The 11,866-nt window shown below is 37.7% G+C and overlaps 1 protein-coding gene across 2 annotated transcripts; it reads left to right on the forward strand.

The window, feature by feature from the left end:
• Positions 1 to 2,212: 2,212 nt before the first annotated feature.
• Positions 2,213 to 9,390, forward strand: otx5 (orthodenticle homolog 5). Of its 2 annotated transcripts, XM_037776145.1 has the most exons (4): positions 2,213 to 3,250; positions 4,411 to 4,437; positions 5,640 to 5,791; positions 6,917 to 9,390. In XM_037776145.1, exons 1-4 carry the CDS (start codon positions 3,154 to 3,156, stop codon positions 7,553 to 7,555), a joined length of 915 nt encoding a protein of 304 aa, XP_037632073.1. In that variant the 5' UTR covers positions 2,213 to 3,153; the 3' UTR covers positions 7,556 to 9,390. The 2 variants fall into 2 exon arrangements, with proteins under 2 accessions (XP_037632073.1, XP_037632074.1); XM_037776146.1 differs by lacking the exon at positions 4,411 to 4,437 and having other exon boundaries at positions 2,220 to 3,250.
• The last annotated feature ends 2,476 nt before the right edge of the window (positions 9,391 to 11,866 follow it).

Raw genomic sequence — 11,866 nt, forward strand, 5'->3', positions numbered from 1 at the left:
CGCACACAGGCCTCCTCATCTCCAGCAGCTCCTCACACTCACCTGAGCAGGTGAAGACAACTGTTATTGGACATTTAGAGGTTGAAACACGCCGGTAAAGTGTCTCTGTCGCTCTGTGTGTGTCTTTATATCTCCGCTTTGGCTTTACACAGCTAGATAAACCCCTTATACAGTTTGGGCTGTAGCTACATGGGTCTGTGTGTGTGTGTGTGTGTGTGTGTGTGCGTGTGTGTGTGTGTGGATTTTAAACTATAAGAAATCCGATTCAATTAACAAGCGCAGAGAATCGGCTTTGGACACTGTGAAATTGTCCTGCAGCAGTAGCAGCAGAGGAGAGAGGATGGCACAGAGCTGTGACCAATAGACAGAGAGAGGACTCTAGTGTGGATATATATACTGTATATATAGGTTATATACAACAACTAAAACACGAGGACTCTGCGAGAATATTCCCTATAGAAAGAGAGAAATTAATAAAACGAAATTACCTTTATAAATATATATGACTGCAGAGCTGTAAGGCTCAGATTCAAAATATTTTTTAGATTTTTTTTTCAATGTATTTTTAACAAATAAAACCTATATTTGTGTCCTCTCCTGCCTTAAATCATACAAAATAATTGAATTATTTAACATATTATTTTACTGGACTATTGGTTCACATGTTGCGTGTTCTATTTCAAGTACAAAACATTATGTATTATCTTTAATTCTATTTTAATGTATTTTTATTTTATTTTATCTAGTTTAAAGTAGTAGTAGAGGTATATCTTTAATTCTATTTTACTGTATTTCTTTATTCCTTTTATATAGTTCTTTTATCTAGTTTAAAGTAGTGGTAGATGTATATCTTTAAATCTATTTTACTGTATTTTTTTATTTATTTTATTTAGTTTAAAGTAGTAGTTGGTATGTTAGAGATTTGTAAATACAGTGTTTTTTGTACTTACCTCGTGTCTTTTGTGTGACTGATGCACGTTTTTGTGATGTATGTAATTTGCTGCTGTAACACCTCGATTTCCCCAAATCAATCAATCAAATCAGTAAATTATTAATGTAGGCTATATTGTCCTGTAAAACACATATAACTTGTAGCCTAAGTTTACGTTTAAATATCTATAACCTACATTTATAACAAGCGTCTTTGAGATCTATAAAAGCGCTTTATAAGTTGAATTTATTATTATTATTATTATTTATGTCAAGAATATCCACCAACAAGTTATGTAAAATAATAATAATAATAAATAAATAAAATAATAAGAAGAAATAAAACAAAGTATTATTATTATTATTATAATTATAATTATTATTATTATTATTATTATTGACTGCATTGAATGAATGGATGAATGGGCCGGAGGGAGCATGTTGGGGATCAGAAGGGGATTTAATAGCAGAACAACGAGCTCTTTGTGCTCTTAATCCGGCCTGTACCCCCTTCTCCTCCGCCTCCCGGCTGCTCTGCCTCTGCCTCCACACTCACAGGGTCGCACAATTATTCTAGGAGGCCAATTTCACAAAATGGTTCATAACAATAAAACGTCCCTTTTGGAGAAGACTCGAAAAGCCTAAAGATGGTTATTGTGGTTAAATCTGAATATTCACCATATTTGTATGAGGTGGGCCTAAACTTGCCAAGTGTCTTTATGAACTCGAAAATGTAATTATGTCTTAATTTCTTCCTTTTTTAAATTTGTTTTTAATTCATCTTCAGCTTACTAATTATATGTAGGCTATCGACAGGGTTCAGTGCTGTTTGGATCAGAGCCTGCACGTTTCAACTAATTTAAATAAAAGAGACAAATCAAATATAGCTTATCCTTTATATTGTAAGATAAGACTTATTTTATACAGTATACATATTATAGTTCCAGATCTAACTTAAGGAGCAGAATACAATATGTATACTGTATAAAATAAGTCTTTATAAAAATAAATCTAACCTTACAATATTTAGTACAACAGGCCCAACATGAATACATAATGACAGAATGTGTGTGTGTGTGTGTGTGTGTGTGTGTGTGTGTGTGTGTGTGTCTGTTTGTGTGTGTGCGTGCGTGTGTGTGCGCGTGTGTGTGTGTGTGTGTGTGAGCCCAAGAAAGAGAGAGAGAGAGAGGAGGAGAGAGAGATGGAGAGAGGAGGAGGAGAGAGAGAGAAAGAGAGGAGGAGGAGGAGGAGGAGGAGGAGAGAGAGAGAGAGAGAGAGAGAGAGAGAGGGAGGTCTCTGGGTGTCTACTTGGTAAGAAGTTACTTCTAATTAGCCAGCCTCTTCTTGCTCGCCTCACTTGTCCACCGTGCAGATCCAGATCCTCTCCTCAGAGACCAGAGACCAGGTACCTGCAGAGGTACCACGACACTTTTCAGCAACAACCCATCAGACCCAGCAGACTTTTTGTGCGAATTGCTGCTTTTGGCACCTCTCACCTGGAGACGTCTGTGCCCAATTACGCACGACTTGGATGGAAAAACTGCATCATAGCGCAGGGGATTTTTTAAGTTATCCTTTATCATATCATAATTTTTTCAATGTGGTGTCATAATTGATAGTCTTGGGTTGATTTTAGTTGTTGTTCTTCTTATTTAAGTAGAGGAAGCATCAAATAGACTCTACAATCAGCGGTTTTTACGCATCAGGTTAAAACAGGTGTAACGTTACATCTACAGTTGGAACAGCAGGTGCCTGGTTCGATAGCTCTAAGTCAGACTAACATGTAACTTTGTGACAACTAAGTGACAAGCAACCCAGGGTCTTGACCGCAGACTTTTTGTGGGAACTGCTGCTTTTGGCACCTCTCACCTGGAGACGTCTGTGCGTAATTACGCACGACTTGGATGGTTTTTACGCATCAGGTTAAAGTTAAAGTTACATCTACAGTTGGAACCACAGGTGTCTGGTTCGACTGTAAGTCAGAGTACACACAAAGGCAGTAAAGGACAACAAGAAAAACAACAACCAAGTGACAAACAACCCAGGGTGAAAGAAAAACAGAGAGGGAGGGAGTGACAGAAAAAACAGAGAGAGAAAGAGAGAGAGAGAAAGAGAGAGAGAGAGACTCCCCCTGGAGACTAGCTAGGAGACCCAGCCCCTGGTCTGAGAGAAGGAGAGAGAGAGTGAGGTAGTGAGGGAGTGTTTTTAAAGCCAGCAGGAGGCATGATGTCCTACATTAAACAACCACATTACGCAGTGAACGGGTTAACTCTGTCTGGCCCAGGGATGGATCTGCTCCACTCTGCTGTTGGATACCCCAGTAAGTATATTTACTACTTATGTTGTTTCTAATACTGTAAATCTGTCGTTTAATTGTTGTTTCAAGTGAAAAAAAATGTTTTTGTAATGAAAGAATTTACAGAAAAATGTGTGTAAAATTGGGGTTAAAAAGACATAGGCAAGACAAGGCAATTTTATTCGAACATTTAGAATACAAAAAATAAAATAAAATAAAAAATAAAGAAAAAGAATGGTCATACCAACAAGTGGACAGTCAGAATCAGGTTTATTTCCCCATTTATACAGCTACATACAGGGGATTTAACTCCAGTTTTATGCAGCTCTCTCAATTCATTTCATTTCATTTCATTTCAAAATTTATTTTGAACATGTAGAATACCAAAAAATAAAATAAAATAAAAAATAAAGAAAAAGAGCACAGCAGAGTGTATTTGTAGATAAGGCAAGGCTAGGCAGCTTTATTTGTACTTCATCTCAGCAACAGGGCAATTCAAAGTGCTTTACATAAACATTCAAGAACATTAAGACATAATTAAAACAGTTATAAAAACATTAAAGATTAGAAAATAAAAACAAGCTAAAAATAAAAGCTATAGGATAGAAGCTAAAATAGAGTATAACACACAAGAGTAAAAGCTGTAATGCAGTATAAGATCATTATCTGGTTTAATACAAGGCAGCAGCAAACAGGAAATATTTAAGCTTTGATTTAAAAGAGTTGGAGTTGGTCCTGCAGGTTTCTGGGAGCTTGTTCCAGATATTTGGTGAATAAAAACTGATTCTGCATGTTTAGCTGTGACTCTGGGGACACTAAGCAGACCTGATCCAGATGACCTGAGAGGTCTGGATGGTTCAGAACATAGCAGAAGATCAGAAATGTATTTTGGCATTAAACCATTTCGTGCTTTGTAAACCAGCAGCAGCATTATTTAAATTTAACAGTATATTATGAGTATGCATAGGTATTCTCTGATTCTTCATCCATCACAACATGTGTTCACTTGACCTATAAGTTCAGAGGATTATAGAGTCAAAAAACAATAAAATATCCTGTGTGAATGGAAATGCAGCCTGTTCTCACACAGACTTAAACTCCAATCTGTTGCTCTTATAGTGTAACCTATTTTACTAAATGAAACTCATTGTGTTTTATTTTGTGTCATTCTTATATTGTTTTAGATGATCAGCATCTGTCATCCTGGAGAGGAGAGTATGAATGAAATGATGCTGAAGGTTTTGTTGGTTACGAAGCGTGGCCTTCTTGTAGCAGATTAGTGTTAAGACTCTTTTTAATATAATATTCAGATTAGTTTGGAGTTACTTTCGTTTCTTTCCTTTGTATATTTCGATTCAAACAGTCTCAGTTATGAAAGATAAACACCAGAAGAGCAGTTATATAATTTTATTCGATCCGATAAAAACATCAAGACATTATTTTACTCATCACCACATGACACTAGAGGCCAATAGAACCGATGAAAATTACCGACTAAAATGTATTAAACTTCATCATTTTGCAGTATATGTTCAGTAAAAACAATATATAGGCCTGTACTATTAAAATCATCATTATAGGGCAGTTTATAAAATGTAGAAGTAAAGTTTTATTATTTGCAATTTCAAGAGAAAGAGCTCAAATAATAAGCAATCATTGAGATTTTATTTTGGGAATTTCCTTAGGCTATTAAAACAACTAACTGACTAACTTAATAATGTATTAACTGATAATTTAGAGTAGAATTAAGTGCTATTTCCAATATGTTGAATTATGAAGGTTTTGGAAAATGTAGCAGTAAAGTTTTATTATTTGCAATTTCAAGAGAAAGAACTCAAACTTGATTCATAAGCAATCATTGAGATTTTATTTTGTAGATTTCATTTGACTATTAAAATAGCCTCGCTTAATAATGTATTAACTGATAATTCAGAGTAGAATTTAGTGCTATTTCCAATCTGTTGAATTGTGACGTTTTTTTTTATCAAGAGTTAAATGTTTAATAGTCTTTACAGCTATAGACCATTTGGTAATGCAATTTTAGTGCAGAATCTTTTTAAATACCAACATAAAAATGCAATAATAATAATAATAATATCGACTTTTTTTTCTACTGTTAAAATCGTCATTTTTGGACAGTTTATATAATGTAGAATCGTGGTGAAGTAAAGTTTTATTATTTGCAATTTCAAGAGAAAGAACTCAAATAATTTACTCTATTCAATCATTGAGATTTTATTTTGGGGATTTCATTTGGCTATCAAAATAGCCTTAAAATAATGTATCAAAGGATAATTTAGAGTAGAATTTAGATACATAGTCTTTACAACTGAATTTCGGTGCAGAATCTTTTTAAATACAAACATAAAAATGCAATAATAATAATAATATATATTTTTTTTCTTCCTTATAGACACTCCGCGTAAACAGCGTCGGGAGCGCACAACCTTCACGCGCGCACAGCTGGACATCCTCGAGGCTCTGTTTGCCAAAACGCGCTACCCAGACATCTTCATGAGGGAGGAGGTGGCTCTCAAGATCAACCTGCCGGAGTCACGAGTCCAGGTAACACACATCACTAACAAGTATACACAGTATTGATTTAGAGTTATATTGTATAATACACTATTAAGAATTTCCCAATAAAATAACAGTAAAGAACTGGCAGCAGGGTTGCCTTCATGTTACTGTAAAATTAACATTATTATACTATCGCTGAAATTTACAGCTTTGTCCTGTTAATGAAAAATACTGTTTTTTTAATTAATTTCACAGTATTTTACAGTTAATTTACTGTTTATAGATACATTATATAGCTGTATTTCACCTTTCTTTTACATTATCTTACTGATTTGTTTTAATGCACTATTTAGGTTGTATTTTTTACATACATTTTAATAAACATTATTTTTTGCCTAGATGAATAGACTTAGCAGGTTACAGACATAGGAATAGTCACACTAAATACAATTAAAGGCACTTGTTAGGAAAAAGGCTATAATAGACTTGTTGACACTTTCCCAAAATGTCTGTCTATAGCTGCTTACAAGCACAGAATGCAAACCAGAACAACATGTGAGTGAAGAACAATAAAGCTAATTCACTGATTTTACAATCATGCACAATGTACAAGCCTCACATGTGCAGATCAGGTCCCAGAATTAAAAAAATACTGCATGAAACTGTTACTGATGATACTTTAGACAGTTGATCAGCAGTAAAGTGCTGTTTTTTAAGAATGCATTATAGTTCAGTTAAAGTAATTTAACAGGTTTTCTTTTGTATTAACAGTAAAGCACTGTTTTTATCAATAACAGGTTAATACTGTTGAAATCCTGCTGTAAATTAACAGCAATTGTTCACAGTGTACAAAATTAATTTTGATACCAAAAAAAATCACTATTGGCTCACTGAAAGAAAGAAATGTGTGAGAGCTTTTACAGTTTGACTATTTGTCTTAAGCACTGGATTTGATAATGAAGTAGTAGTGGTAAAGTGTCCTTGAGTACTATAAAAAGTGCTCTATAAATGTATTTAACCTTTATTTAACCAGTCAATTAAGAACAATTCTTATTTATAGTGGTTGCCTGGCAAAAGGCAAATCCTCTTGAGGGAAAGAAATACCAAAAGCTAAATAAAATGAATTATTATTGATTATATAATGAACCTCCTCTCTCCTCCATCCTCCAGGTCTGGTTCAAGAACCGTCGTGCCAAGTGCCGCCAGCAGCAGCAGCAGAGCACGGGCCAGTCCAAACCTCGGCCCCCTAAGAAGAAGGCGTCCCCTGCTCGGGATGCCAACTCTGAGGCCAGTGTCAACCAAACCAATGGACCCTACAGCCCTCAGCCACCTCCTCCAGGCACCTCCATCACCCCCAGCTCCAGCGCTGCCAGTGCCACGGTGTCCATCTGGAGCCCGGCCTCCATCTCCCCACTGCCAGACCCCCTGTCTGTCTCTTCCACCCCCTGCATGCAGAGGGCCTCCGCCTACCCCATGACCTACACCCAGGCCCCGGCCTACAGCCAGAGCTACGCAGGCTCCTCGTCCTACTTCACGGGCCTGGACTGCAGCTCCTACCTGTCCCCAATGCACCCACAGCTGTCGGGCACCGGAGGCGCCCTGAGCCCCATCACGGCCTCCTCGATGGGCGGGCCCCTCAGCCAGTCCCCGGCCTCGCTCGCCTCCCAGGGCTACACGGCCGCCTCGCTGGGCTTCGGAGCCGTCGACTGTCTAGACTACAAGGACCAAGCTGCCTGGAAGCTCAATTTCAATGCCACTGACTGTCTGGACTACAAGGACCAGAACTCCTGGAAGTTCCAGGTCTTGTAAATAACAAGAAGTGGGAGACGGGGAGGGAAGGGGATAGGGATAGAGGGGGAGAAATCAAAGTAGGGTGTTTTAGAAGAAGGAGGAGACCTTGGGACACTAATCAATAATCATATCAGTTGAAGAAGCTGAAATAAAGTCTTCATTTTTGGCTGTTTCATAAAAAATATGTGTGGAAGTAAACTGATCTGTTGATGCTTGTAACAAAGAGATGACAGTAGTGATGCTCCTAAGTTAAAACAACATAGAAATCAGCCTTGAAATCAATCAATGACTGGCTGAGCAAAAGGAAAACAAGATATCTGTACAATAAAATCAAATTAGAGAGAAAGAACAACAACTTTATATCTTGGTATTAGGGCTGGAATTGTCGTGATTTAAACACAGTATTAATATATTACTGATGATGAGAATTTAAAGTGAAAATGCATAAACAAAGGCGTCCACTTGTCACATGCTGAATGCATCATTTTGATGGCTGACTCAGTGGTTTTGGTTTATAGAAACTTACTGCTCGACTGGCCTCCACTTGGACCAGCAGAGCTTCACACAGCACAACAGTTTTAGTGACGTTTCCTGCATAGACAGCCTTGAAATCGACTGGAACTGACTAGAGCCCAAGCTCATGTTTATTTCTTCCTTCTAGACTTTGTCTTGTATTTTCTGTGATGTATTTCTTTTTTTAAAAAAAGCTGCTTTTCATCAGCGAGCTGACTCAAAAAGCAACTCAACTATCTGACATCTTTAATAAGTAAGGTGTCTGTCTTTACAGGGTGGCCACTAATTAAATATGTTAAAAAATGTTTAGCAGCTGATGATTCCCAGTAGCCTTGTGTGATACTGACCCTCTGCAGCCTGTGTGTGTGATACAAGCGGAGGGGGTCGAGTTGAAGTGACTGCAGTACAAACCTGTTGCCTTTGAGCATGGTTGAAATCATTAGCAGAGTGGCTCGTGCATTGTTAGTTTTAATAGGATCACTTCCAGACAATTTGTGCAACAATGGTCACATTGTGAGTACCTAACCCCCCTCCTCCCCACTCCATCTCACAGTGTTTGCATGAGGTTAGCGGATTGTTCAAGCAGTTCTCGAATCAAATGACTTTATTATAAAACTGCTCCAGTGAGGCGTTTTGATGGGAGAGAAGACTGCACCAGAGAAAGGGAAGGGACTGGGCCGCCACGCAGCAGCCCCCCTTTGCACAGAGAGCTGGGTGCCTCTCTCAACTCTGACCTGTAAAGATGTGATGGGTACCACTTTATGTGTTTGATGTATCGTTTGATTTTGTATTAGACTTAAACATGTTTCTTTTAAAAAAAAAAAATTGTGAATTCGTCGAAGTAAAAATTGTGGTAATTTGTTTATTATTATCAGTATTATTTACTATCATTAATATTATGTCTTCAGCTGACATGGACACTGCTAATATACTTCTTTGTTGTTCTTTTGTAAATATTAAAACTTGAAAAATGCAATCAAGTCTGGTATCAGCGATGAGTTGTTACGCAGGCGCTCCACCCAACAGAATCTCTCTTTCTTAATTTCTAGAAAACTGCCAACTTTTTATTTTTTTCTGTTTATATTTTCTGGTTTCTTCTTCTTTTTTTTCAAACTCAGGGGTTTATCCAATAAAAGTAGCAGTAATAGGATACAATGCTGTTTATGCTTCTTAATCATTTACTGTACTTTTATCTTTTGCATGACTATAATCTTCTCTGCTTATTTTTCTGACATGAACTATTTTGTATATTTCATTTGTCTCCTGTGTTCGAACCAGTCTCACCACTACCATGCTAGATAGCGATGATGTTTCTGAGACATTAAACAACTTCATTAAAACTCTGGCGCCAGTGTGTTCTGTAAGTCATTGGATTGTTTAAAGGGCGGGTCCATTATTTTGTTTTTTTTCCCAGTGGTGTTCCTTATGTACTCAAATCCAAACATTCAAATTTTGGTCAAAGTGTGTATGTTTTAGCATCAAAATGCTATTTTCCATTGAATTTTCCCACATGACCTGACGTAGGTTTCTGCATGATGACTCTACATGTACAGTATATAATATACGTCAGTGTATTAACGTTACATACAGTAACGTAGATGGCGGTTGGCATGCTCCCAGTTTAGTGAAGTAGACAGAAGTACCGGCACTGTACTGCTGTGTGGACCACACGTTAGTTCGGATTCACCAAAGTCACACAATAACACAAACAAACTAGCCGATCGATGCAGCAGTAGACCAGCGACTCCCGCCTTCTGCAATGTAAAATTACTGCTTTTCTGAATGGAGTCTGGTGGCTTTGAAGACAGCGATATAACGGATTCAGTTCCCCGTTGGAAAGGGCTGTCTGACGGCGAGGTAAAGCTGTGAAAATATTCTAAATATAGCGTACACTTATACTGAAATCGATTTTCTTAAGGTGGCTAAAATAAGTTTTTCTGCTGCTCCCGTCCACAGCCGCTTAACCTCGCTGTCAGACAGCCCTTTCTGAACTGAAGCTGTTATATCTCTCTCTTTAAAGCCACCAGACTACATTCTCAAAAACAGTAATTTTACCTCGCAGAACACAGGAGTATACGTACAACCCCACTTCAAAAAATTCCAAACTAACCCTTTCATTTATTTCCCAACTTAGCTAACTTTGACTGAGCTAGTACTAACGTTCACATTATTTATAACCTTGTTGAGTGCTGCAGGAATGAATCCTAAAACCTGAAAGTCAATGGAATTTTTTTAATCAGTTTTTAGTTAGATGTCTAAAATAAGGTATGTGGTTAACACAAGCTGAAGAGATTTTAACGTTTTGTTCTACGACATAAAATACGTCAGTAATTATCCCACTTATGAATTTTCTGATGATTGTATTTACGCTTCAAAAATCATAGGTGTTCATTTTGTGAAGATTATCTTGGTGAGCAAAACGTGTAAGTATCATAAATGTTTGTTTGCCACAGAGTTTATTTTTTTGCAATAATCCAAAACCCAATGGAAAAATCCCATCCGCTGTTTGTCAAGGGAACCAGGGTGATGCTAACTTCCTGGTTGGCATACGAAAATACGTCATCCCTGTAGCACACTATTGATTAGCTTACTTTGGTAACAAAAAACACCTACACCTATGACATGTGTTATCCTTCCCTTTGGGGCTCCAATAGGAGAGAAAAGGGAGTGTGGGACATCCAGAGAGGGGAGATTGGGAATCAGTTTCTGGGAGCGTCCCACTAATCCATACAAGAGGTTGAGTGGGTATAAGGCAGAGATGAGAGGGAGCCGGGCAGAGAGCACAGAAAACAGATTAGAACTAACAATAATACTGAGTCCCAAACTGAAGTACCAGAGTCGGGCAGATTATTTCGGATTGCTAAATGTTTCTGTGTTCCTGCCACCGGTAGGGCCAGAGGGTCAGCACCACGGGGGTTGTGAGGAGTGCACTGGATGAAAGGTTTTAGGGATGTTATTAGCTCATGGTGTGTTGAGATGTTTGACATCTTGAATAAAAAGGCTCAAATCACAATGATACAATACACCTGTTAGAAGAAAATGTGTCTTAATCATGATGAATGGTTCATCCCAACATGTAGCCTAATACTCGCTGCTGTCAACTGATGCTGTTATTTTTAGCCACAGTAGCAGCATGGCTCTAGGGATGTCAGCCCACCACTTTACATCTATATTTCACTATTGGATGGGTTGCCATTAACTTTTGCACAAACAATAATGTTCCCCAGAGGATGAATCTTCCTCTGGCACCATCATCAGCTCAAAATTTGAATTTGTCCAATATTTTGGTTTATGATTAAATACGAAGCGGCAACCTCCGGGTCTGAAAAGTGAAGCCAATGTTGAAGTGCCTTAAACTTGCATTCTTTCTAATAGCCAGCAGGGGGCGATTCCTCTGGTTGCAAAAAGAAGTCTGATTGTATAGAAGTCTATGAGAAAATGAGCCTACTTCTCACTTGATGTATTACCTCAGTAAACATTGTAAACATGAGTTTATGGTCTCAATCACTAGTTTCAAGTCTTCTTCAATACAGCATGATGTTCATTTAGTAAATTATGGTCCCATTTAGAGTCAAATAGACCATAAAGCAAGGTATACTCTAGGACGTGGCTACCTTGTGATTGACAGGTCGCTACCACGGAGTTGTCCGTTCTGGGAGTTGTCCGTGTTTTCGTCTTAGAACTTTAACCCTTTCAGAGTGTTTTCAGTTCATGAACGTTAATTGTAATATTTTGGTCGCCTAAAAATTTCTTATTCAGCATTCGGTTGTACTTAGCTCCACCCTCTCGTGTCACTTCTGGTTGCAAAAAAACAAG

Source organism: Sebastes umbrosus, chromosome 7, assembly GCF_015220745.1.
Source record: "Sebastes umbrosus isolate fSebUmb1 chromosome 7, fSebUmb1.pri, whole genome shotgun sequence".
Classification (NCBI taxonomy): Eukaryota; Metazoa; Chordata; class Actinopteri; order Perciformes; family Sebastidae; genus Sebastes; species Sebastes umbrosus.

What these genes read in the sequence shown, in the direction of transcription:
- otx5 (XM_037776145.1), top strand. Translation starts at nt 3,154, where the DNA reads ATGATGTCCTACATTAAACAACCACATTACGCAGTGAACGGGTTAACT. An exon ending in CTCTGCTGTTGGATACCCCA is followed by an intron (nt 3,251 to 4,410) that starts GTAAGTATATTT and finishes ATATTGTTTTAG; the next exon opens with ATGATCAGCATCTGTCATCC. An exon ending in TGCCGGAGTCACGAGTCCAG is followed by an intron (nt 5,792 to 6,916) that starts GTAACACACATC and finishes TCCATCCTCCAG; the next exon opens with GTCTGGTTCAAGAACCGTCG.